We start from the raw sequence: 26,869 nt of genomic DNA, 5'->3' as shown, positions 1-26,869 counted from the left end.
CCCCCCCCCCCCCCCCCCCCAAACCCAGCATCATCTGATCCCAAACCCCCACCAGTCGTCCCCGGTTTTGAAAATTTTTTTTTTTTATTATGGTAACTGCAGTCCTTGGAGTAGGGGGCCTCGCTGCCCCCGCAGCCTGATCCGCCATCAGGAGCCTGAAAACGAGAGCTCCCTTGCCAACCGGGAGCTCTGTAGACTCAGGGATTACTGGAAGTGACGCGGCCGGCCTTCCACCGCCGTCACTTCCGGTTCAGCAATCCGGACCAGCTCCAGCCTGGCAGCAAAGAAGAAGGCACCCCCCGGGTCCGTACCATGCCCGGAAGGCAGAGGCAGCCAGCCGCCCCACTACCACCACCGATTTCCGGGTCATCTGCGGTACCCTCCGTTGGGAACCCGCACTACGCAGGACTTACTATATCTTGTGGCCAGGCTTCAACCTAAAGCTGCTGACTCCTGACTAGGCCAAAAACTCCCTCTCCCTACCTGCGTCTATACAGAAAACTTTTTCTTTCCAAAAGAGGGCCTCTCACTATCATCCAGCCCTTTTAACATCTCCTATTCCTAATCTCCTCCTACCCCACATTCTATACTAGCCCAGCCCCCTCTAGCATCACTACCTTTTTCTTAACCCCTTAACACCTCTGGGCTAGGCCTAGCACCCGGTCATGTAGGCCCTGTGCCTACTTCTTACGGCTACGGGCCTCTCTATAATTGTCATTGACAACGATCATTCATCCGAAAATTGTTAACAAAAAAAAGTGAACAACAATTGGCCAAGAGGACGATGAACGAGGAATGTCGCTGGAAACTAACGATCACCCCGGGCGATCTGATTAGGCGACGATCGTTCACTATCTATTGTGTATACGGTCGTTCATTGATCGCAGATTGTTCTGGTGTACACTTTCTCTGGTACACATCAGTTCCTGCATTGTTCAAACAATCTAGTGTGTGTACATTATTGGTGGATTATATTTGAACAGATGTATCGTTTCTGCATGTACAGAATTGTGCACAATACGATTGTTCAAAATATTAATGAATAATCATTGATCGTTCATTAATCGTTTGTTTTCTTACGACAATTAGTGCACGCTTGTACCTAGCCTTAATATCAATCTCGTGCAGTTTCTGTACAGCAGAATGCAGCCTGAAGAAAGAGACTTCTCAGTCTGCTGATTCTTCTTTTACTGTCTACGTGTCCATCAAGACAGTTAGATAGCAAACTGTCCAGCAAGCTTAAAGCGGCAACCCAATGTGTTCTGCCCCATTAGAAAAGTACAGTGGTCATCCCTGTTTTGTTGTTTATTGATCTGCTAGGGCAAAATGATGAACAAAGTCAGGGGACGCTGTACATGTGCTAGATTTTCATCCAAAATGATCACACACGTTCGATTCAGGTGAATCAAACCCCGCAGAATTGTAGCTTCATTTGTGATTACATGTAAAACCCTCTGCCTTGATAATCAAAGTCATATCCCTTTGTTATCAGTTGTAATCCCAGCCTCAGCATATACTTAAAGAAATACATCAATATATGCTATTATGTATATATAAATATATAATATAAACAATAATATCAAACAAATATGCCTACAAATATAATATAAAATACAAGGAGAAATAATCTGGTTAGTTACGAGTTGTTAATATAATATAAAAACAATATAAAACAATTATACCTACAGATAAACTAGAAATTTATATTTAATTACAAATATAATATAAAATACAATATTATACAAATCTGATATAAACTACAAGAAGAAAAGATCTGGTTACTTACGAGTTGTTGATATAATATGAAAACAATATAAAACAATTATACCTACAGATAAACTAGAAATTTATATTTAAATACAAATATAATATAAAATACAATATTATACAAATCTGATATAAACTACAAGAAGAAATAATCTGGTTACTTACGAGTTGTTGATAGCTCTTTACGTTTACCTCACAGAATGCCCAACTACACACAGAATGAAGAACTCAGGTGAATACCCTGCAGCGTTTTCCACTCCCATCAAGTGCAGAAACGAAACTGTAAATAGTTTTGGCTTCCCTACCCTTTCCTCTGTTATCAGGTATTTCTGTTCCCTTTTTTCAACACAATACAAAGCATATTTGTACCATATATAGCACAAGGAGCTAAGCAGATACCTAGCAGTGCTTTAGTCTAAATGCTTACATAGGTTACACCACCCAACAATTCTTTTGTTATATCTGTTCTTATTTTGAAAATATATATGAGACACAGTCTAGTTATTCTCCCTGGGGACAGGTAGATGGCAGAAGGTAATTTTTATTACCAGAACAGGTAGGGCAATTCACACAACATATACAAACTCTGTGTTATTGTGTGTCATATTGTTTGCATAAAGAAATGGTGGAGAAAGAAAATGGCGGAGAAACATAATGCAGGTATAGAACCCTCCTTTTAATGGGAACTGAAATATTAGGAATATGAATTTTAAGATGTTAATGTAATTTTCAGTCTGTGTATATCTGCATATATTGAAACATTTCCTGTTTATCCTGCCTTTAACCTATAGTTAGGCATTTTTTTTTACAGTGTGACAATGCTCTGTGTGAATCCTTCTCTTTCTGTATACATTGCAACCAAAGAGCTGTTGAGCTCCGACATGGCAGGAAGGTGAACAGCCACACAAAGGAGGTACATTTTTCACGTTTGTACCACATGTGAAACTGAACTTGATTACTTTCTATTGGCACCATTATTGCCGTGAAAGTTAAGAGTTCAACTTCATACAGCTATCTGAAAGTGAATCTTCTGCACCTTGCTGTGCTCGCTGCACTCTGTACACCACCCCAATTCTTTACACTTCTTCCATTTTTTGATCCATCTTTCTGACCCTCCCTTTACCTAATTTTAATTTTCTGTACCTTACTTCTCTTATCTACTTGTCTTTTTCAATATAAAATTCTGTGTAATCTTTTTTAACAAAAACTGAAAATAATGTGGAACTAATAATTTGCAAAATGTGACACAAGTACAACTACAGATCCCCAATTATTATACAAGGGCATCTATTAAAAAAGTACACTGCTAGGTGTAATGGGGGATTATTGGGAAGAGAATCACTGTACTCAATCTGCTGTGAATTTTAAAATCTTACTCTACTTGTTGCATTTGCTATAATATAAATGAAAGATTAAAAAAAACACCACCAGCAACTCACCTTGCCCTTTTCTTCATTTTGTGGGTAAAAAAGCTTCCAATCAGTGTTTATGTTTCATTAGAGGTATATGAGCAGTACAGAGCGCAGGTTTTTTGACCTTGGAATTCCCTGGAACGTGGGACATAAGCAGTAGGCAGGTTCTAACCCTTCCCAGGAATAATTTTGAGGGTTTTTTATGTGTCACCAATAAGAAATTTCTGATTACGTTTTGTCCTAACAGTACTGATACACCACCAGGTACACAGTGCAGGAAGTTATACTAACAAGATTTGTGATTCTTTTTCAAGATACCAGGCCAAGCAAAGTCACCTAGAAAATTTCAAAGTATTTTTTTTTACCTCCTGTTTTCATTCATTTATTGTCTTATGTTTGGCTATGAACACACGTTAAATTTTTGTCATTGGAAAGGAACTTTCAAGATCCTTTCTAGCGACAAAAGACTGAAAGATCTTCTTCACATACAGCACTGTTCTGCTCTATGGAGAGTGGAGGGGTGGGAACAAGCCAGCGGCACCCCGCTGTGTTTTCTCCCCTTCACTTGCATTGCAGTCATTTGTGGTTCCACCAGGACAAGGCAGGATGGTGGACCCTCCATGTCACCAGCTCAGATGTCAGAGACGTGCGTGGGGCACAGTGTCTAAGCAGCTGCCTGGTCTTCACTGGAGCCTCTAGTGGTGAGGATGTTGTACTGCAGGCAACTGCCAGGTTGCAGCCCCCATGCACACAGAGGCAGGGGACTCCTGACAAATAGGATTCAGGTGAGGTGCAGGAACGTACAAGGCAAACAAGCCAGAGGTCATGGAAAGCAGCAAGCAGGAGTAATCAAAGATCAAAGCCAGAGTTGGTACACAGGGAATGAGTAGATGAAAGCTCGGGCAGGAATCGCAAGAACAGAGCCTAAGGGAACTCCTTGTTCAGGCAACTTCCTGTTACCAGTCACTTCCTTTTATAGGGAGGGTCAGGTGATGAATGGGAGCCATGAAAGCTGTTGGGAATTTCCCTACCACCAGAGGGAGTGTTGGAGATGAGAGGTAGATGCTGTTCACATCTCCACCAGTGGGGGGAGCGCCTCTGTGGAACACTCTAGTCCTATGAGGTAAGGGAGCAGCTGACTGGGAGTCACATGTTCTGGACCAGGAAGTAAGCTGTGTACATGATCCCTGAGCAGAGCTGGTGCCAGCAGTAGGGGAGCGCAAGGTGAGTGACACTAAAGCCCGCAGCAGGGAAATAATCATATGGCCTGCATGACAGGGTGCGAGGGCAGCCCCATAGGTGGTTACTAGTGGTGAGGAGAGGTTGAGGTGGGGTTAGCTAGGGGTTGGGTCGGAAGTAAAGAGTGGAGGAGACTAGAAGGAGTAAATGAACCACTAGGGAGGTTAATTTATGTTAATTTATGTTAAAGCATACCTACACTTAGGATTTTCGCTTTACACAAAAGGGTCGACAACCCTGAAATGGGTCGACAAACAATAAAAAGTAAAAATTCTGTTGTTCTTTTTTTTAGGTGCAGCACCACCCCCTAAACCCCCTAGGTGATTGAGAATGAATGGGAGTGCAGAGCCCCCCTGGATACCTACATCACACATCCCAAGAGGCTTTGGGACGCTCCTTCTGCACATGTCCGAGTATCTCAGGCATGCGAGAAGCCTTTTTGTCACCCAATCTCACGCTTGGGTCGGGTGGCATCTGAAGAAGAACCTGGAAGAAGTGGAGAAGATGGAGCACTGACCCAAACACGGATGCTGGAATTGAAGGTAAGTGTATTTTTTGTGTTTTGTGGGATTTTGAGTTTAGTTCCTCTTTAAGTATGTTATTTCTGTTTGACTGTTTATTTTTATCTGGTATTTATTAACCTCCTGGGCGTTTCACTGATGTCTGGATTTCTGTACCAAAAGCGGTACACTGTTTTCATTAATTTTTTTTTTTTTAAATGTAGACCTGTAACTTACAGAAATATTTCCGAACAAGGGTCTACTAGATATCCTGAATATAATAAAGTTTTAAACAAATCATGTAAAAAAAAAAAATAACTTTAATAATAAAATAAATAAAAAAACACAAAAATCAGCTTAAACAAGAATGCATGAATAAATAAAAAATGCTGAAAATGCAATAATTTGATATACTGTATAGTAATATATTTTTCTAAAATACCTCCCTAGTGTGGTAAATTTTAACGTCCAACATCGGATACCTATAGACAAAACCACATAAATATATTTTGTATTATTTTGTATTGGATTGGATACAGGACTTTGTATTGAATCCAATACAAAATATTTGAATTTCCCGCTACGACCCCCGTCGACAGACGTATGCACTGACATCATCAGCAATTGCAGACGGATGCGTACACGAATGTCAGGTGTTCTAATTCTTTCCCTACTTCCATGCAAAAAGAAAAAAAAAAACATTTTTTGCATGGAAATTTGGACTATTTTAGATTGTAGGCTATAATTCTTAGGCATAACTCAGCGAAATATGTCCAAAATTTCATAAATTTAATAATAAACTTTAAATAAAAATTTTTTATAAAACATTTGAAAAAAGTAGAAAAAAAATAGTGTATAATGTAATGTAACTGTACAGTAGCTTACATAATATATATATAATATATAAAGATTTCTTTGTATTGGACTCAATACAGCTTTTTTCTATTGATATCAACACAAAGTTATTTGAATTTCCCGCCCCGCCTCCTGCCCGCACCGACTCTTGAAGCGATGTCACCGGGAAACCCCGGAGATCATCACTGCACACGCTGGGAGAAGACAGAAGAGGACAGATGTCTCCGGAGGAGCTGCAGGGACAAGGTAAGTGTTTTTTTTTCAGTTCTAATCCGATTGTCATACAATGTTGTATGACAATCGGATTGCACTGTAACGCGTGTTTGTTTATATTTTTAGCTACCCCACGCCTGGTTGGGGGTAAACGATCGTAGCAAGTTTTCAGGCCCAGGTGGTTAAATAAAAGGTTATTTATTTTATTAATAAACGGCTGCTTGCCAGCCATTTCAAAGTCCAGTTAAGTGTTTTGGGGGAGAAAGGAGGGCCGGTAGGTGGGGGTGATTCTTGGGGAGCTAAAGGCCTGAGCTACCCTGGTCAAGGGGGTACAGATCCCCTGCTCCTATGGAAATCTGTGACATTCTCCTTATCTATGATTACGGATGGGTGATGCTGTCCGGATTAAATTAATTCTGGAGTTGAGCTGAACAATGCCAGATTAGTACCCTGCAGTCCGATTGGCTTTCAAGGTGTGTTAAATAAACCAGGGGCTATTTTTCATAATGGCTGTTAGTTGCTGATGAGAAACCAGGAATAAATTTGACATTCCATACCTTTCATTCTGATAATGATAATAATATTAATTTTAATAATAATAAACAGTATTTATATAGCACCAACATATTACTCAGAGCTGTACATATAGAAGGGTTAACTACCTTTCTTTGTAAAGTAAAAATTGCAGTGATATGTCCGCTTTAAATTTAGTAATCTACAGCATCAGCAATGTGGGCAGCACTCTGGCCTTTGCAGCGCTAGGTCCCAGGATCAAATCTTAGCCAGGACAATTTCTGCATGGAGTTTGTAGGTTCTCCCCGTGTTTGCGTGGGTTTCCTCTGTGTACTTTGTTTTCCTCCCACATTCCAAAAAGCTATAACAAAAACCTAACATTATATTGTGAGCAACTTTGAGGGACAGTTAGTGACATGACGATGAACTCTGTACAGAGCTGTGTAATATGTCGGTGCCATATAAATACTGTGTAATAATAATAATGTCATTATTATATCATCTCACAGTGGTAGGTCCACTTTATTGCCTTTTAAGCACATTAGGATACATTCACCCATCTCAGTTCAAACTGAATGATCAAACAATCACTTTTGGGATTGCAAATATTAACGGTTATACCCTATGCTAGTATTTGAAATTTTTTTTTATGCACAGAAACAATGGCAGATTCCTTTATTGAGTTTTTATTATTTTACAAGATCATAGATGCTACTAAGGATACTAAATTATACAACATATCCATATAAATTACATTAAAGACAAGGATTCAAGGTGTACCTAGCATAATATATTACTTCATGGTAAGTGCAGCATGCTGAGTAATGTGCCAATGTAACATTTCCAGAATCCAAAGATTTTTACTGATATTTAATGTTATATTTAAAATGAATATTATAACAGTAAAATGGCTATGTACATATATATAACATCGTTTGCACTGACAGCAGTTATGAAAACATTCCCAAAATTGTACCCTCAATGCAAAAGAAAAATAAACACACTAAACCCTTTACCTTGGGTAATATAAAGGACCACACAAGGAGGGTCCATCCACAGTCTATTAAAGATCTATATTATAGATGGGTGACAACTCAACATTCAGCAGGCATGTTTCAGTTTTGTCACTCATACAACAAAAAGTGAAGCTATTACTCTCAGGATCAATAGATATGTAGTATTTTACCTAGAGGGAAAAAATATCTAGTAATACTGCACATGTGACTTATTTTAATATATATATATATATATATATATATATATATGTATAATTTATTTTTATTTACAATTATTTATTTTCAATTTTACCATTAAGCTCCAGTTGTCACTATCTTCAGCCACTAGCTGGCACATTTTACACATGGAGTATGTCAATACTTGCACTCCTTGGGCTCTCATTGTGGGAAACTTTCACCAATAAAAGAGAGAATCTACCAATGCAGACCTCTGCTTCTAAAAATGTTTGCTACCTGTCTGTCATGGCATTTTATGCATTCACGAGAATGCCAATAAGGACTGACTGTTCTGTGACTTTTTTATATTTATGTGTACTGAGTTATTAATTTGAAAAGTACTTCAAGTCAGCAATTTTTGCATTTTTTTATTCCATTGCAGGTTGTACTGACTTGCGGAAAAGTGGAATTTTTTGTTCAGAATTCGTAAAGTCCAGAATTCTTTTTTGTTCAGTAGCAGAAAAACCAGCAGGCACCACCATCTTTTTCTGTCTTCTTTCAGGGTCTTCCTACATCACCTGATTGTGCACTGCGCAGGTGCAAGATCAGGTGACATTTCTCCTGAAAAAGTTAAATAAGAAAGAACCAATCGCACTGCACATGTGTGAGATCGACACATTTTTTAAGATCGTGGGGAAAGCCACCTCTGCACAGAAAGAGCAGCCCTACGAAGGCTCTGGGTTTCGCATTTAGAATTTACCACCATAGCGGTGGCCCTATTAAATGGTTACCCCACCCTTTTATATAATGTTAAATATGTCATGTTAGGTCCTCTTTAATCGTTTAAGTTATTGAACATATGTAATAATTCTTCCAGGTCCGTGTGTGCTATGGGGTCTTAGTATTGCTGGTTGGTGTGTTGCCTCCCTTTCCTATTACAAAAGGAGAAGAGAAAAATGTCTCTATGCACAAGTCACACATTCCTCTATAAAACTTTCACCCACAAGTTAACTGACAGATGACAATACTTTGCTTTTACATCCTTGAAATATATGTAGTACATCCTGGGGCATCATTGTCAGACTTTGAAATTGTATATTTATTCAGCAAATATCTCAATCTGTATTTAGCCAAACCAATGATATTTAGTACAGACTGACCTTGCCCATATACCGTGCCATGAGAGCCACAAGTACGCCAGTCAAATCCATCAGTGCATATAGAATCATTATTGGAACTCTTTGTGCCGTGGAAGAGTTGGCGCTCAACTGCACCGATCTTCCAACTACTCTTCAGCATTTGATCCTTTTGCCTGAGACAAAAAAAAAAAATAAAAGAAATGAAAGTTTACTGAAAGTAAATTTCCAACTTTTTGCACATTCCCCTGCATTGATCTCCAGCTCTCTACACTGCATGCTAATTCCTCTGACACTATACAAACTATATTCATCCCACCCTAGACAAATTCTCTGCACCTTGTTATTATTGTTAATATTAATATATGTACTATTGTTTATAAATATATGAATTAATCATAACTATTATTAATAATTAATAATGCATTAATTAACAATATTAATATTAAACAGTATTTTTATAGCACCAACATATTACGCATCGCTGTACAATAAATAGAGGTTGAAAGAGGTTGACTGATACAAACAGTGACACAGGAGGAGGAGAGGACCCTGCCCCAAAGAGCTAACAATCTACCCCATTCCAACCCTCTGCACCCCTCCCTACGGCACATTTTTTTGCACCCTACTCGAACATAATTTACTCCTAGTCTTCGTACTTCATCTTAACTCTCTAATCCTGTTTCCTATATCTAACACTATCTCTTAATATCCTTACCTAAACCCAACTCATCTTTCTACAACCCCCTTTTGTAATAATGATTGACATACAACTTGTAGGACTGCCAGTGGTCAGGGTTCTGAACAGGCCATATCTTCTTCACTTTGTGGTCATGGACTGTCTTGTTGAACATTGTGGCAACATTTAGGAATTCGCCAAAACTCTTAGGTACAGGAACTTTCTGCAAAGAAAAACAATCTTTGCATTTAATATCAGTTGTATTTACCTGGAATAAAACAAGTATAAATGAAGCTATCACTGAATCAGGAGGAACTTTTCAAGTTTTCCAAGGGTGCTCGTGTCTCATAGAAGACATTGCAGCATGGTCACACACTGTTTTAGTAAAAAGTATTAAAATCAGAAACAGAGCACTCTTGAAGTCCGGTGTCTGCTGACTTTTTAGGATGCATTTGTAAACTTTAGACGTTCATTTCTAGTACTTGTTTTCTGATTCTTAACATTATCCTGGCAAATGCTTGAAATCTTCTACTTCAAGTCATCTTTAATTATGATTTATTTAATTGTATGCTTTGTGTCTGTTGTCTTTCATGAACTTGTTTTTCAAATTTGCTGCCATTTCCTGAATGCCAGTCTGTCATAACCTCACCTCACCTGTTCTGGTCAAGTCTGAACTATAGGCTGTGACCCAAGCCAATGTCATGAAATTTACTCTAGTGTCTGCTTGCTAAATAACATCTGCACACCACCTTGATGGGAGCTTTTTCCCACCTGTCATCCTAATCCAAAATAGAACGTGTACATAAACATGGCTCTTAATTTAAAGATTGGCAATTTTAAGTTAAACTCAGCTTCATTTTAGTGTTATTTTGTTCTTGGATAATGCTTAGCCTGTAGCCCTGAGCATTACAAGCTTTAGTCCCTATTAATCTACAATATTTCCAGGGTGAAGATCTATTATTCCCATCAAGTCCCCTCTTACCAATCTGTACTGTCCATGTCCCTTCCCTTAGATGCATGTTTTGTGTGCAGTGTTGTGCATGGTGCCAGTGCCATCTGTGGGCACTAAATCCGAAGGTCTCCGGTGACTGTTTGCCATGTGTAACTAGAATTAAGCTTTAAAGGTAACATTGCAGGTATGTAGTGTCTTAGGTCCTTTTGTCTATTGTAATAACAAAATCACTGTGTGGGCATACCTGATACCCTCTCTTAGGTACAGCCCCCATGTCCCAGTGGGTTGGAAAATTTCCTGTATGGAGAGAAAAGTATGTCTTGTTCTGGTTTGACCTGTCTGCTGCCGAGTGAATGCTGCAGAAACAAAATAATACGATCATACTCCAGCTCCAACCCTTCCATAAGCTCATTATTTAGAAAAGGCTATTGGTCTCTAAAATTTTTAAATAAATTACCATTTTTCCGCTACATTAATAATGTCGCAATTCAGGATTTTAGGTCTCCGGCATACCTCCTTTTCTACCTATGTAGAAATGTTCTTTTGTTTAATCTCTGAAAAAAATGAAAATTTGCTTCAAAGTTAGACTCCAAGCAAATAAAAAAACACAATTTAGTCCAGAAATAAAATAATTAAATAATTTATTCCTAAACAGTTATTAAAGTATTTGAATGTGTCTTTAAACTGGGTTTTCAGAGTAACTCTACATATACTTTTAAGAGCTGCAGCTCCTTAATCAAGCTGTGTTTCTTGGGGAAAATTGAAAAATATATATTAGATAGTTAAACAAATATTTTAAGCTGAAAGCCCATCTGATATATCAAAATCTAAGGTCATAGTTCACAAAGAGGATATTGTGGAATTGGAGAGAGTGCAGAGAAGGGACACTAAATTAATAAAAGGAATGGAGGAGCTCAGCTATGAGGAGAGACTAGCTCAGCTGAATCTATTCTCCCTTGAGAAGAGACATATAAGGGGGATATGATCACCCTGTATAAATGGTCCATAAAGAGAGCTCTCTTCCCAATGATTCACTTTTAGATCATTACAAAGAACAAGAGGGCACTCTTTGCGTCTGGAGGAAAAGAAGATTAGGCTCCAGATAAGGAAGGGATTCTTCACTGTAAGGTCTGTGAAAATGTGAAATCGGCTCCCTCAGGAAGTAGTTTCAGCAAGTTCTAATGATTGCTGGATGCTTTTCTAGAAGCACAGAATATAACTGGGTATTAAAGATTTATAGTAAAGATGCTGGGCCACTTTGGAATTTCACCCAACTTGATGCATTTGCCATAATATATAGTACAGGATAATTCTAAGAGAGAAAATATTTCTCTGTCCTAAGAAAAGGCTAGAAATGTCAATCTAAAGATCACAAAGGTTCTTTAGTGATATACCAAGCTACTGAATGATTTATTTTGATAGAATGTATCCTTAACAAAAAAAAATATAGACCTTGGAGTGGTTGTTAAAGCTTTAGAATGTGTATTGCTCTCTTTTACCAAATGGAGAGAATTCTTCCCATTTCCTTTCCAGACAGCATCATTGTTGCCAGAATAGGAAGTTAAGGAAGTATGCCTAGAAGGTAATAGAAATCTGACAGAAGCTATTACCCTTGACAACTCTTTACAACACAATATGAATATTGAGTATTCAATATTGAATTCCACCAGCTGCCCATGTTCAACCCAGATATCTCTCTCACCCTTCCAGTACCAGGGCCCATCATATGCCCTGACATTAAGCCTCCATAAAATGACAGCCCAGTGCTAAAAGGACCATAAAACGTTACATTTATACTTAGACCTGAGACAAGCACCTAGTTTCCCTATTTACTAATCTCCTATTGAAATATTTTAGGACCTGACAATAAATTAAAAGCCTAATCCTGTAAAATGACTTGGGACAGTGAAGGACATGGCTGGGTAATGCATTGACAATGGGTGGCTCCTGACCCGTCTGCTACCCCATCACACTGCGCTCCCTGTGCATCTCCTCTGCCTTAGCTCAAACCAATCACTTCTACCATACAAGCCACCTTGTCCTAGAAGACATCCCATGAGAGAAATTTCTGACATAAGCTTCCAAATTGGCAACCAAGCACCTTGTTACCCTGGTTTTTCTGGCTTCATTTGTAAATATGCTTCACTGGATGCACAACTAATTAAAAAAAATCTAGAAAAGACTTTATCAAAAGCTGGAAACATCACAATATGTCAAGCAAGGGGAACATCCTAAAATGTATTTATCACTATTATTATTATTAATAATAATAATAAATATTTAGGTGCACCATTATATTGCACAGTATTGTACATTAAATAGGGCTTGCAAATTACAGACAGTGAAACAGGAGGAAGAGAGGACCCTGCCCAGAAGAGCTTACAGTCTAAGAAGAAATAAAATTGTTTATTTTGTCTAAATTGTTTGTAGTAGTTTAGGCTCATTCAGTATTCTTGGTGTGTGAACAATATCCTATTATCATCTCTCTTCCCTATTTAATACAAATCAGTTCAGTGTAATGCTTACAAGTTTGTGCTCTTATTGCTGATGATCAAAGTTACATTATAAGTAGTCACTAGAAGGAAGAAAAACTTACCTACAGCTACCGTCCACCTGTTTCGCAAACCTGTACTTGTTTAAGAACAGGGAAACTCAAAATAATTGTACAGGTCAATTACTATAAAAACAGCTAAAAATCCCCATCCGTTCCTATTGGGTACAGTAAGGAAACTGAAAGACAAAATCAGAAGATAGCAATCAAAACTTCGATCCGGTGTTTGTCACTGAATATAATAAGACACATAATTTTGTGTCTGTGCCTGGCCACTGCACCACACTGTACTAACTCACTTACTTTTCATTTGAATAAGAAAAACTTACTGTATTTTTGTGTTCAGATATGCACATCTATGACAATGAGGAATGAGGCCATACATAGGTCTTTATTTTCTAAATTGCTCCAGATATGCCTGATTCCTAACTCTGTATTGATTTCCACTTTGATTTCCTCTGCTGCTATTTACCAGAAAATGCATTTTATCAATGTACTCACCCTAATTTCCTGTCTCAGTAGAGTATATGCAAAAAAGGTCCAGTATACAGCGGCTTCAGAAAGTATTCAGACCCTTTTCAATTTTGTAAGGTTGCAGCCTGATGCTACAAAATATCTATTTTTTGTCTCATTGATTTACACTCAGTACCCCATAAAGACAAAGTAAAAACAGAATTATAAACAGTTTATTAAATTTAATTAAATGAAAAAAAACTGAAATTTCACATTTCCAGAAGTATTCAGACTATTTACAACAACACTTGAAATTTAGCTCAGATGCCACCCATTTATCTTTACTGCAGTGATGTTTCTGCGCCTTGATTTGAGCCCCCCTGTTGTAAATTACATTGATTAGGCATGATTTGGATTTGGCGCACATCTCTCTAAAGAAAGACCTCATTGCTGACAATGCATATCAGAGCAAAAACCAAGCCATGGGGTAAAAGGAATGGCGTGTAGAGCTCAGAGAGAGAATTGCTGCAAAGCCCAGATCTGGGGAAGACTACGATAAAAATTCTGCTGCACTGAAGGCTCTCAAGAGCACAGTAATTCCCAAATGGAAGAAAATCGGCAAATCCAGGACTTTTCCAAAAGTTTGTTTCTTGGCCAAATGGAGAGATCTGACTAGGAGAAGGGCATTAGTGAGAAAGGTGAGATGGTTATTCTGACTGAGATCCAGGGACCCTGTATGGATATGGGACTGAGTAAGAACACGTAAGGAACAAGATTCTTTAGTCTGATAAAACCTAGATGGAACTGTTTTGCCTCAATTCTAAACTTTATGCATGGAGGAAACCAGACACTGCTCATTACCTGCCCAATACTAACCCAACAGTGAAGCATGGTGGTGGCAGGTTTCAGCAGCAGACCTTGGGGACTGGTTAGGGTTGACGAAAAGCTGAAAGGAGCACACTATAGAGATATCCTATAACCTATTTTACAGTGCTAATGACCTCAGACTGGACTGAAGGTTTACCTTCCAACAGGACAATGGGCCAAAACACTCAGCGAAGATGACAGTGGAGCGGCTTGGAGGGAATGTCCTAGAGTGGCCTAGCCAGAGCCCTGACTTAAACCGTATCTCTGGAGAGACCTTAAATGTCCACCGACGGGCCACATTCAACCATACTGAGCTTGAGAGGATTTGCAAAGAAAAATGGCAAAAAATCTCCCAATCCAGGTGTGCAAAGCTTGTTGTGCCATCACCCAGAAAGGCCCGAGGCTGTAATTGCTGGCAAATATGTTTCAAAAAGTACAAAGTAAAAGGTCTACATACTTATGTAATACATAATACTTATGTAATATGTAACGTCTATGTTATACGTAATACAAAAGTCTTTTTAATACAATTATTAAATTAGTTTCTGGAGCCACTGTATATGTTGTTTTAGTTGCAGCTTGGATTTTAGACAGATATAAAAAACACAAACTTTGCAGCTTTAAGCCTCTTGCAGTCCCTGTACAGCAGAGCTGTAGTCTGGGGAAAGCAGAAGACAAACAAGGAACCAGTTAGGTGTGCTGCAGTGCTCATGTACTAACAAAACTCATGCTCATAAGAGAAGAGAGCATAGTGTCAGAGAGATGAGTTCATCAGTCTTCTGCTTCTCCTTCCTAAACACAGGCTGGGGAGGGATAAGACCTGTAAGTGTTACTAAACTGCAGCATACAAAAATTAGGTCACCAGCCCTGCAGGACAGAACTGTGTAAATGGAAAGTGAATATTAAGCTTTGAGGTGACTGATCTGCAAATAAATATTATATTACAGTATTCGCCTTACTCCTTTTTTTCACATTGTCATGAACTTTATTGTTTCTTGTTATCAACTAACTATTTTTACTTTACGGTTGTCAGCTATCATAGCCATATGTAGTTAATCATTGCACACATAAAATAACTCAGACGGTTGACTCCCTAAATAATCATGTGGACTTTCTTTGCAAAGCTTCTAGTAAGGAAAGATAAGGAAACATTTACTGCTTTCGGTTTTGTTCTTCTATACAAAACAATTGGAAAAGGAATGTGTCTGCAATGAAAAATAGTTGACACATGGAAACATCTGCTGGTCTTTGAGAGGACAAGCATTCTGAATTGCTATGGTTGATCCAAGGTACCATTCCTTGGCTGGTGATGTCATATATGCGGACAGGCCATGGTTGCCAATGTTTATGAAACAAAAAAATAAAAGGTCAAAACTATTTAATGTACAGCGCTGCGTAATATGTTATATTTTATTATATATGCGCTATATAAATACTGTTTAATAATAATAATAATAATAATAATAAAAACTACTGCACTCCTCTACATATGTGGTCTTTGCAACAATTATTTCACCAATGATTCCAATGACAGGCAGTGACATAGAAATGGAGGTTGTAATGGTAAGCAGTATGGTAAAGGTGGAGGCTGTAAAGGAAGACAGCAAGTATTGTCAATGTGTAGGCTGTAATAGCAAGCAGTGTGGTCATGGTGGAGGCCGTCCAGATAGGCAATGTAGTCGGGGTGGAGGTTGTTTAATCAGAGGAAGTTCTATCAGCAGGCAGTGTGGTTACGGTGAAGAGTTTGCAAGTACTGGCACTGCACTGCTTATAGGACTTCCGGGTATACACGGCTGTTAGATTGAAGGCCAAACACATAGAAAAGAAGTTTTCAGGGTGGAGGCTCTTTAATTAAAGAGGTTAAAGCCCCTTCTCTCTCTGACCCAAAGTTTTTGGCTGGTTTCCTGGCCATGTGACATGGTAACCAGGTAATCCCTCCACTATGCTTGGAAGCCATAAATATTGATTACAGGTTAATTTGTGCCTTCTTTTTTCCATTTATCATCTCTTTCTGCTCCACCATGGAAGAAGCAACGCTGTCATTGGCCCTAATGAGGAATTTAGCTACAACCATTTTCATATATTTATCTTGGGGATGGGTAATAAGGGGCTAGGAGCATTTTATATTTTGCCTAGAGATGGGCTAATAAGCAGCGACAGCTGCTAGAAGCAATCCAGAACCATGGTAAGGACACAGCTGAAGTTTAAAACACCCTGTTAAGGATTTCAAATTTTTACCTTTTTTTAATATGCATATTTATTTATTTAATAAGGAGGTAAGGGAACAGCAAAATAAAAATGACATGTCTGATGCAGTGAGTTAGTGACATTAACACAGCGGTCCCCCTATAACATAACCTGTTGTTCCTGCCCATTGATTATTTTCGAACTTTCTTTAAAAAGGGGGCAGCTCTGTATGTTCTGCAGTGAAATTGCAGGGCAGTGTTGTCACCATCTAAAGCTACATGTGATAGATGGACATTAAATGGAAGCAAATTTGTTCCAACAGCAGCTAATGCTTTTAGGCAATATAACAACATTTTTGTTTTGGAAAAAAATGTTATGCTATATAAATTAAAGCTGAACATTGTAGGCACCACCAGCAGTGTTATATGGTTTTTTTTACAACCTCTGTAATTGTTACATTTGCTGGAGAGCTTGGCCTGGTAAAGTAAGTGGAAAAATATTGAACCTCAAATGCAGGTTATCAAAACGCCGATTTATCAAACAGCAGTTCAGAGGATGCATTTGACCTTGTTTTTGTTGCACAGCACTTCTCCCAACGCTGCATGCTCATGCTGTCAATTATCATTTCCAATTCAAACATGTGCCTTTTAATTGCAAATATACCATTTGAAAATACTTCCCCTACGTTTCAGTAATTTGTAAAAAAGAAAAGTTTTACCTTTAACCTAATATTTATATTGCATTTAAAATGATTAGTTATTTTATATGGACAGATTGTATGTTTACAAGGATAGCTAGAATTATTCCAATATGCAAGCAACATCTAACATATTGTAATATAAACCATATCACCATTTAATATATATAATATATATATATATATATATATATATATATATACAATTATGCATGCTCCATTTGTTTTTTTTGTTCATTTGTGGAATGTTGCTGTATCTTGTTACACAAGTCTTTCTTTGATTGGGAGATATTAATTATGAGGACAGCCCATGAGGATGCATTTATTGAATGGTGACTATCCTGAGTTTTGGATGGTATTGCTCTCCATGCCAAAAGGGGTTTTCAGCTTGGTTTTGAACATTGGTGTGGAGCAGTTAATGCTTATGAAGGAAGTGCAGCTCTTTTATAAGAAATGTTAACATCTATACCTGAACACTGGAGAAACTACAAAATTTAAGGCTTGTAAAGGAGGATTGGTAAAAGCATTTTGTTTCCTGATGACTGTATGGCAGCACAGGTGTGGGTTACCTCTGCCCCAAATATCCTATTGGAGAGAACTCTAAATATGAGTACAAACCCTAAACATGGGTTGAGTTTTTTTTCTGTCTGCCTTGTTTTGGAAGAGCTGTATGGTTGCCCTACAGAGCTAGCAGACCACCTAGTTCCACCAGGAATACTCTCTTGTGTCTTGCTCAGCATGACTTAATTGCTCATCAATTCACGTATTATGTTTCTTGTGTAGGTCAGTCTTGTAGTGGTTTCATGATTCCTTTGGAACAAGGATGCCTGGTTATGTAGGCCCTTCAAACTCAAGGCTTGTCCTTCCACCACTTCTGAAGCTGGGCAGCCTCCGTCTAAATCATCTTTTAACACAGGGCTACTTTGATGCAACAGTTATTTCTTTGAGTTTTATAACAGGCCATTTTATGATTTAGTAGAAGCAAGTTGGTTTGACATCAGAGCAATCCAACCCTATAACAGGTTTTCAAGTGATAAGATCCAGTAAGGTCTCCTGATATCAAAATGAGGTTCTTAAGAACCTAAAGCTGGGTACACACATGCAATTATTGTTGTTTGAAAGGATCTTTCACAATTCTTTCCAACGACTAAACACTGCATGATGGATGAATGAGTGCTACATACACCACCTTTCTGCTCTATGGAGAGGGGACGGGAAGAACGAAGGAGCAGCACCCTGCTGCGTGTTCTCCCCCTTCCCTTGCATTAGGATCATTTGTCGTCCGTGGACCTGCCAGGACGGTCAATTGGACGATGGACGTCAGGTGCTGTACACACGCCAGATTTATGTCCGATATCGGCCCTGAGCCGATTATCGGGCAGGAACCATTGGATGTGTGTACGTAGCTAGTAAGTGTTGCACTCTAGGCTACGATGAGTTAAAAACATCCCTTGCAGAATCCTTTCAGCTAGTTGTACCCTCTTGAGAAAGAGGAAGAAAAATTCCTTGAGACTTCACCTCTGGGCAGCTACCCATGCGGCTAGTAAGACTTGTTATCCTCTCTCTGGAAAAGGCAATAGTATTTAAGGATGTGCTGCATTGACTTGGAGCTTAAAAGGTTTCATTGTACAGTAGGTGTATCTTGCCAACCAGCAGTGGCTCTCACACAGAAGGGCAGTGCTGGCAGGAACTGCAAGCAAAGATATTAGTGCTATCCTTTATGAACTAGGGATCTCCTTTAATTGTGTGTCTAAGGCTGCTGTTGATATGGTCAGGGCATGTACCAGATCTTGTTTGTGCCAGAACAGATCATGTTCTGATCCATAATAATGAACAGGGCACTATGGATCAGGTTGTGGGGTTCTGATCGTGCATCAAAACAGATTTAAAATCCTCAGTCAGGGACCCTTCCTCTTTGGGGACAAATTGGTGAATGCTATTTTTACCAACCAGTGGGACGTCATCCATGTTGCCGTAAGACCATGGGTTGATAAAATTCCAGTTTAGGGCTCAGAACAGGCTACAGAAGCCTGGGGTCTCTTTAGTTGGGAGCCTTACACTGTGTGAAGCCTTTTACTGCTTTTCATTTAGATCGGGTAGAGCTGTAGACAGTATTTTTGTTTTATCCAAAAAGTGACATCAGTTTTTCCTCAATCAGGAATTTGCTCTACCTACATCCAATTCTGGTGGAATCTGTTTTGAGTCAACTGGAGTGTCTTTGGCAGTATAAGTAAGCCACAGAGTCAGCAGAAAAAACTGACTGACTATTTTTCCTACAAGAGGGAATAAGGTAAGAACAGTTGCTGGATGGATAGTTTGGGTTTTTAGCCTACCGTGCTAAGGGCTTGGACCCACCAGAAGGGGTGACTGTACACTCAATCAAAAGTGAGTTAACCTCCTGGGCTTCTGCATCTGAGATATCACTAGACATTGAGTGGAAAGCAATCACATGGGTTTTGCCTTCACATTATCTATATTATCTGTCAGCCCTGACTATGGTCACTACTGTTTTAAAAATGTTTGATTGTTGGCACCCACCAATGTGACCCTAGTAAATTCCCACATGTGTTCTTCTATACTCCAGAATGTACTCCGGGTAAACCTGCTCTTTATCAAACACCACGAAAATGGTTGGATTGTAGATGTTGTCCACGCAGGAGTCATAACTCTGACTGCCACTGATTTTTTGGGGTGGGCGTTTCATTGTGTGATCCCCTTTAATAAAATCGCCCACTAACACGCGAGCCACAAACATGGTCCTTATCCCCGCAGATGTGGGTGGGGAGTAATCGTGGGAGTAGGAAGCATCCCTGGCGAAGTAACTTCCTGTTGGGAGAAAGTTTGAAAATGATATCAGTAAATTATATCAGTACATAGCTCTATACAAAGTACACCTCTATTAATTACATGGATATCTCTAGGTTTAATCCATTTAAAAACCAATGCACTTCAAAATCCTCTAATGAGCTAAAATGTTTCCTTTTGCTACAAAGAAATACCAAGCTTTGTTGCTCAGTCCCCTCTTCCTGGACTACAGAACACCCCTCGTCCTCTCCATGACCCCTCTCAATATGCTCATTTCTCTAACATATAGAGGAGCTGTGCAGAACTGTAAAGGGCCAACAACGCAGCTTGGGATTTCAATGATGACATACATTTGGAACAGCCTAAAAATACATTTCAAGTACTTTTAATGCATACGCACTGGAATACTGAGACTATAGGTGAGTACATGCATACAGTACATAGATTTTCCTGACCATAGTGTAGCTATATGCATAGCAAATATTTCTTTTACCCTCTAAGAATCTTCTGGCTATGCAAATTAGCTCTGTTGGGAAAACTAACAATATCAATTTCAAGTCTATCATTCAAACTACAAATATTTAATGACACGTTTTACCTGGAAATTTGACATTGGATCAGGGTATTGGATATCTAAGGTATATATAGGTTAGCTCAGTAGCTAGCACTCTTGCCTTTACAGCACTAGCTAATAATAATATTATAGTATAGGTAATAATAATATAGTATTTAGAGGTGCAGCTATAATAACTAAATATAACTTCTCTTTAGAACTGACCTTGTCCAAAAGCGGTAGCATGAGTGCCACAGATACGCCAGTCAAAGTTCTGTCTGCAGATGGCATCAATGTTAGCGAGGTCTGTGCCGTGGAACAGCTGGCGCTCATCCACAGAGCTGCTCAAATTCTTCCTTATCATCTGATCCTTTTTCCTGGGACACACACAGGTTCAGTAAATCATATGAAATGAATATGTTTCTTGGTTTTTAAAACAGGAGCCACAATCAGTAAAACAGTTCATTTAATTATGTACTACACCTAACTAACACTTATGGACATAAGAATATATACTCTCTGCAGTGATTAAGTTTAGGTAATTACATTAAAGGGAGCTAGTAATGCTATTGCATACACTGCCAGCTCTAAATAGACACAGCATTACCAGTTGGGTGTAGAGGAACACAAGTGTCCTGACCTCAACCCTGCTAAACACATTTACACTGAGTTGAAGTGTTGATTATGAGTCACGTCTTCTCATCCGACATCAGTACCTGACATAAAAAGGCACACATTTCTACAGACACACTAAAATTATTATATTCTGCAGTCATATAGTGGTATTGTGTAATATATAGGTATATTGCGCAGTAACATAGTCATACTGTGTAATACATGAGTATATTGTGAGGTTATACAGTGATCCTGTGTATTACATAAAAAAATCTGCAGTCATATAGTGATACTGTGTAATGCACAAATCTATACTGCAGTCATTTAGTGTTACTGTGTAATACTGGTATTGTGAATTATATAAGTATATTGTGCAGTAACATGGTCATACTGTATTATACATGAGTATATTGTGACGTCAACCCTACTGAACACATTTACACTGAGTTGAAGTGTTGATTATGAGTCACGTCTTCTCATCCAACATCAGTACCTGACATAAAAAAAGGCACACATTTCTACAGACACACTAAAAATAGACAGAGGAGTGGTAGCGGTTTAAGTGAAAAGTTTAAGAGAAAAGGGACGTGGGGCAGGTGCAAATCTATATTAAAACCTATACCTTACATAGTGATACTGTGTAATACATGAATATATTCTGCAGTAACATAGGGATATTGTGTAAAACATTAAAAAATTCTGCAGTCATATAGTGGTATTGCGTAATATATAGGTATATTGCGCAGTAACATAGTCATACCGTGTAATACACAAATCTATTCTGCAGTAACATAGGTATACTGTGTAAATATGATATATTCTGCAGTCATATAGTGGTATTGTGTAATATATAGGTATATTGCGCAGTAACATAGTCATACCGTGTATTACACAAATCTATTCTGCAGTAACATAGGTATACTGTGTAAATATGATATATTCTGCAGTCATATAGTGGTATTGTGTAATATATAGGTATATTGCGCAGTAACATAGTCATACCGTGTAATACACAAATCTATTCTGCAGTAACATAGGGATACTGTGTAAAATATGAACATATTCTGCAGTCATATAGTGATACTGTGTAATACACAAATCTATTCTGCAGTAACATAGGGATACTGTGTAAAATATGAACATATTCTGCAGTCATATAGTGATACTGTGTATTACACAAATCTATACTGCACTGATTTAGTGTTACTGTGTAATACTGGTATTGTGTAAAATATAAGTATATTGCGCAGTAACATGGTCATACTGTATAATACATGAGTATATTGTGAGGTGATACAGTGATCCTGTGTAATACATGAGTATATTGTGCAGTCATGCAGTGACATTACTCTGTAATTTATATGCATATTTGTGGTCAATATTTAATAATCTGTAGTAAAAGTTGAGCTTTGTTTTTTGGAATAGAAACGTACCACTGATAGAGTTCCCACAAGGCAGAGTTCTGAAGCCTCCATATCTTTTGCACCGTATGGTTATAAACCGTCTTGTTAAACATTGCAACAATGTTTGTGTACTCGCTGGAATACTGGGGTAAAAGAACTTTCTGTAAAGGAAAATTAACATTTTTCAGTTTAATACAAACCTGATCTACTTTGTTGTTCAGCATTATAAAAAGTACCGGTACTTGTTTTTGAAGATGATGACAGCCCCTTAGTGAGTAACACAGCATGTAATTTGCAGGTAACTGGTCACAGTGCTGTGTCATGTCACCTGCTGCATAATACTATGGTTCTATTGTAGGGTCAGTCCAAACAAAACTTTTAATTTTAATTTTAATGTTTAGGTAATACTGAAGATTTATTGTCTGAATACTGTAGATTAATTGTAACTCTATGGCACTCTTTTTAGTAAAGTATCTTTTCTGAGATGCCAGGTCTGTAGACCTTCTGTGCCCATTATGAGTGTCTCCTACTATTACTGCTGGATTTATATTTATTTTCTCTTACTGAGAATATAACAGGAGACAACATACAAAGGTGAGTGGGAACACCACACGCCCCATGTGTGCAAGAACAGAGGTGGGAATGATGGCAGGAAGATCTAAGTGTGAGCAGAGAGAAATGTAAAAAGCCACATGCTGACTTGGATTACCAAACTCCATATACAACTAAATAAACAAAAGGTATTTGTGTAATCCCCTATGAAATGTGCAGCAAAGTCAACCCAGCATACCGTATAACCGATCTCCGGCACAGATTTTAAATCCCAATGTGGTGGATATATTCCATTTTTGTGATTGCAGTCAGATTGCTTCTGCCTTATGCTGTCAGTAGCAGATTTTGTGCTGTAAAATACAAACAAATAACTGTTTGGAAACACCCAACACCTAGTAATAGCTCTGCCATCAGCTCCATGAAATTAGTACAGATATATAGGGTGAATTAGTACGAATAGCATGCGGTAGCAGTGACTTGCCAGTACACACCTTTATCTTTACCTTTTATCCCACCCCAGAGCACACATTGGACTATTTCCTATACCCCACCCAAGAGCATACATTAGTCTCCTTCCTGTATCCCACCCCAGAAAACATATTTGTCTTCCTCCTATAGCCCCACCCCAGAGCACACATTGGTCTCTCTCCTAAAACCCACCCCAGAACATACATTGGTCTTCTCCATGTATCTCACCCCAGATCATACATTAGTCTCCCTCCTGTATCCCACCCCAGAATACATATTTGTCTTCCTCCTATAAACCACGCTGGAGCACACAATGGTCTTTCCCCTGTATCCCATCCTTAGCTCACACAATGGTTTCTCCCCTGTATCCCATCCTTAGTGCACACAATGGTCTCTCCCCTGTATCCCATCCCTGGCTCACACAATGGTTTCTCCCCTGTATCCCATCCCTGGCTCACACAATGGTTTCTCCCCTGTATCCCATCCCTAGCGCACACAATGGTCTCCCCTGTATCCCACCCAAGAGCACAAATTTATCTTCTTCCTATAACCCTCTCCAGAGCACACAAAAGTCTCTCCCCTGTATCCCATCCCAAGTGCATACAATGGTCTCTCCCTTGTATCTTACACTTAGCACACACAATGGTCTCTCCCCTGTATAACATCACTAGCACACACAATGGTCTCTCCCCTGTATAACATCACTAGCGCACACAATGGGCTCTCCCCTGTATCCCATCCCTAGCGCACACAATGGTCTCCCCTGTATCCCATCCCAATTCCACACAATGGTCTCTCCCATGTATCCCATCCCTAGCGCACACGATGGGCTCTCCCCTGTATCCCATCCCTAGTTTACACAATAGTCTCTCCCCTGTATCCCATCCCTGGCTCACACAATCGTCTCTCCCCTGTATCTCATCCCTAGCACACACAACGGTCTCTCTACTGTATCCTATCCCTAGCACACAGAATGGTCTCTCCCATGTATCCCATGCCAAGTGCACACAATCGTCTCTCCCCTGTATCCCATCCCAAGTGCACACAATGGACTCTCCCTTTTATCTCACCCTTAGTCCACACAATCATCTCTCCCCTGTATCCCATCCCTAGTCCACACAATGGTTTCTCCCCTGTATCCCATCCCTAGTGTACACAATGGTCTCTCCCCTGTATACCATCCCTAGCGCACACAATAGTTTCTCCCCTGGATCCCATCCCTAGCACACACAATGGTCTCTCCCCTGTATCCCATCCCTAGTGCACACAATGGTCTCTCCCTTGTATCTCATTCCAAGTGCACACAATGGTCTCTCCCCTTTATCTCATCCCTAGTGCACACAATGATCTCTCCCCTGTATCTTATCCCAATGCCACACAATGGTCTCCTCCCTATATCTCATGCCTAGGCCACACATTGGTCGCCCCCCTGTACCCTATTCCTAGCACACACAATGGTCTCTCCCATGTATCCCATCCCTAGTGCACACATTGATCTCTCCCTCGTATCTTACCCTTAACGCACACAATGGTCTCTCCCCTTTATCTCATCTCTAGTGCACACAATGGTCTCTCCCCTGTATCCCATCCTAAATGCACACAATGGTCTCTCCCCTGTATGCCATCCCTAGCGCACACAGTGGCTCCTCCCCTGTATCCCATCCCTAGTGTACACAAGGGTCTCCCCTGTATACCATCCCTAGCGCACACAATAGTCTCTCCCCTGTATCCCATCACTAGCGCACACGATGGGCTGTTCCCTGTATCCCATCCCTAGTGCACTCAGTGGTCTCTCCCTTGTATCTCATTCCAATGCCACACAATGGTCCCCTCCCTATATCTCATCCCTAGGCCACACAATGGTCTCTCTCTTGTATCCCATTCCTAGTGCACACAATGGTCTCTCCCCTGTATCCTATCCCTAGAACACACATTGGTCGGCCCCCTGTACCCTATCCCTAGCACACACAATGGTCTCGCCCCTGTATCCCATCCCTAGTGCACACATTGATCTCTCCCTTGTATCCCTACCCTAGTGCACACAATGGTCTCTCCCTTGTATCTTACCCTTAAAGGACACATTGGTCTCTCCCCTGTATCCCATCCCAAGTGCACACAATGGTCTCTCCCTTGTATCTCATCCCAAGTGCACACAATGGTCTCTCCCCTATATCCCATTCCTAGTGCACACATTGATCTCTCCCCTGTATCCCTATCCTAGTGCACACAATGGTCTCTCCCTTGTATCCTACCCTTAACGCACACAATGGTCTCCCTCGTATCTCATCCCAAGGACACACAATGGTGTTTCCCCTGTATCCCATCCCTAGTGCACACAATGGTCTCTTTCCGGTATCCCAACTATAGTGCACACAATGGTCCCTCCCTTGTATCCCATCCCTGGTACACACAATGGTCTCTCCACTGTATCCCATCCCTAGCACACACAATGGTCTTTCCCCTGTATCCTTTCCTTAGTGCACACATTGGTCTCTCCCTTGTATCCCATCCCAAGTGCACACAATGGTCTCTCCCCTTTATCCTTTCCCTAGTGCACACAATGGTCTCTCCCCTGTATCCCATCCCTAGCGCACACAATGGTCTCTCCCCTGTATCCCATTCCTAGTGCACACAATGGTCTTTCCCCTGTATCCTATCCCTAGCGCACACAATGGTCTCTTCTCGGTATCCCAACTATAGTGTCCACAATGGTCCCTCCCTTGTATCCTATCCCTGGTACACACAATGGTCTCTCCCCTGTATTTTACCGTTAGAACACACAATGGTCTCTCTCCTGTATCCCAACCCTAGCACACACAATGGTCTCTCCCCTGCATCTCATCCCAAGTCTGCACAATGGTATCTCCCCTTCATCTCATCCTCACGGCACACAATGGTCTCTCCCCTGTATCCCATTCCTAGTGCACACAATGGTCTCTCCCTTGTATCTCATCCCTAGGCCACACAATGGTCTCTCCTCTTTATCCCATCCCTGGCACACACAATGGTCTCCCCCCTGTATCCCATCCCTAGCACACAGAATGGTCTCTCCCTTGTATCCCATCTCTAGCGCACACAATAGTCTCTCCCCTGTATCCCATCCCTAGCACACACAATGGTCTCTCCCCTGTATCCCATCCCTGGCTCACACAATGGTCTCTCCCCTGTATCCCATCCCAATTCCACACAATGGTCTCTCCCCTGTATCTCATCCCTAGCACACACAACGGTCTCTCCCCTGTATCTCATCCCTAGCCCGCACAATGGTCTCTCCCCTGTA

The 26,869-nt window shown here is 39.9% G+C and overlaps 2 protein-coding genes across 2 annotated transcripts in view; both read right to left on the bottom strand.

Annotated features, from left to right (window-relative positions):
- The window catches only part of LOC140323150 (protein mono-ADP-ribosyltransferase PARP12-like), a 28,747-nt gene extending 26,676 nt beyond the window's left edge, over positions 1-2,071 (bottom strand). The window contains exon 1 of the mRNA XM_072399956.1: positions 1,933-2,071. The gene's annotated coding sequence lies outside the window, so the exon portion shown is untranslated. The remainder of the gene's footprint in view (positions 1-1,932) is intronic.
- Positions 2,072-13,659: 11,588 nt separating this feature from the next.
- The window catches only part of LOC140322365 (uncharacterized), a 52,499-nt gene continuing 39,289 nt past the window's right edge, over positions 13,660-26,869 (bottom strand). Inside the window, exons 22-25 of the mRNA XM_072398939.1 lie at positions 23,360-23,471; positions 22,600-22,730; positions 20,777-20,928; positions 13,660-20,019 (exon numbers count right to left, since the gene is read on the bottom strand). Of these exons, the coding sequence (XP_072255040.1) occupies positions 19,742-20,019; positions 20,777-20,928; positions 22,600-22,730; positions 23,360-23,471 (673 nt within the window). The 3' untranslated portion in view covers positions 13,660-19,741. The remainder of the gene's footprint in view (positions 20,020-20,776; positions 20,929-22,599; positions 22,731-23,359; positions 23,472-26,869) is intronic.

This window comes from Pyxicephalus adspersus, chromosome 2 (assembly GCF_032062135.1).
Source record: "Pyxicephalus adspersus chromosome 2, UCB_Pads_2.0, whole genome shotgun sequence".
Classification (NCBI taxonomy): Eukaryota; Metazoa; Chordata; class Amphibia; order Anura; family Pyxicephalidae; genus Pyxicephalus; species Pyxicephalus adspersus.
This window is presented reverse-complemented; position numbering and strand designations above follow the sequence as displayed.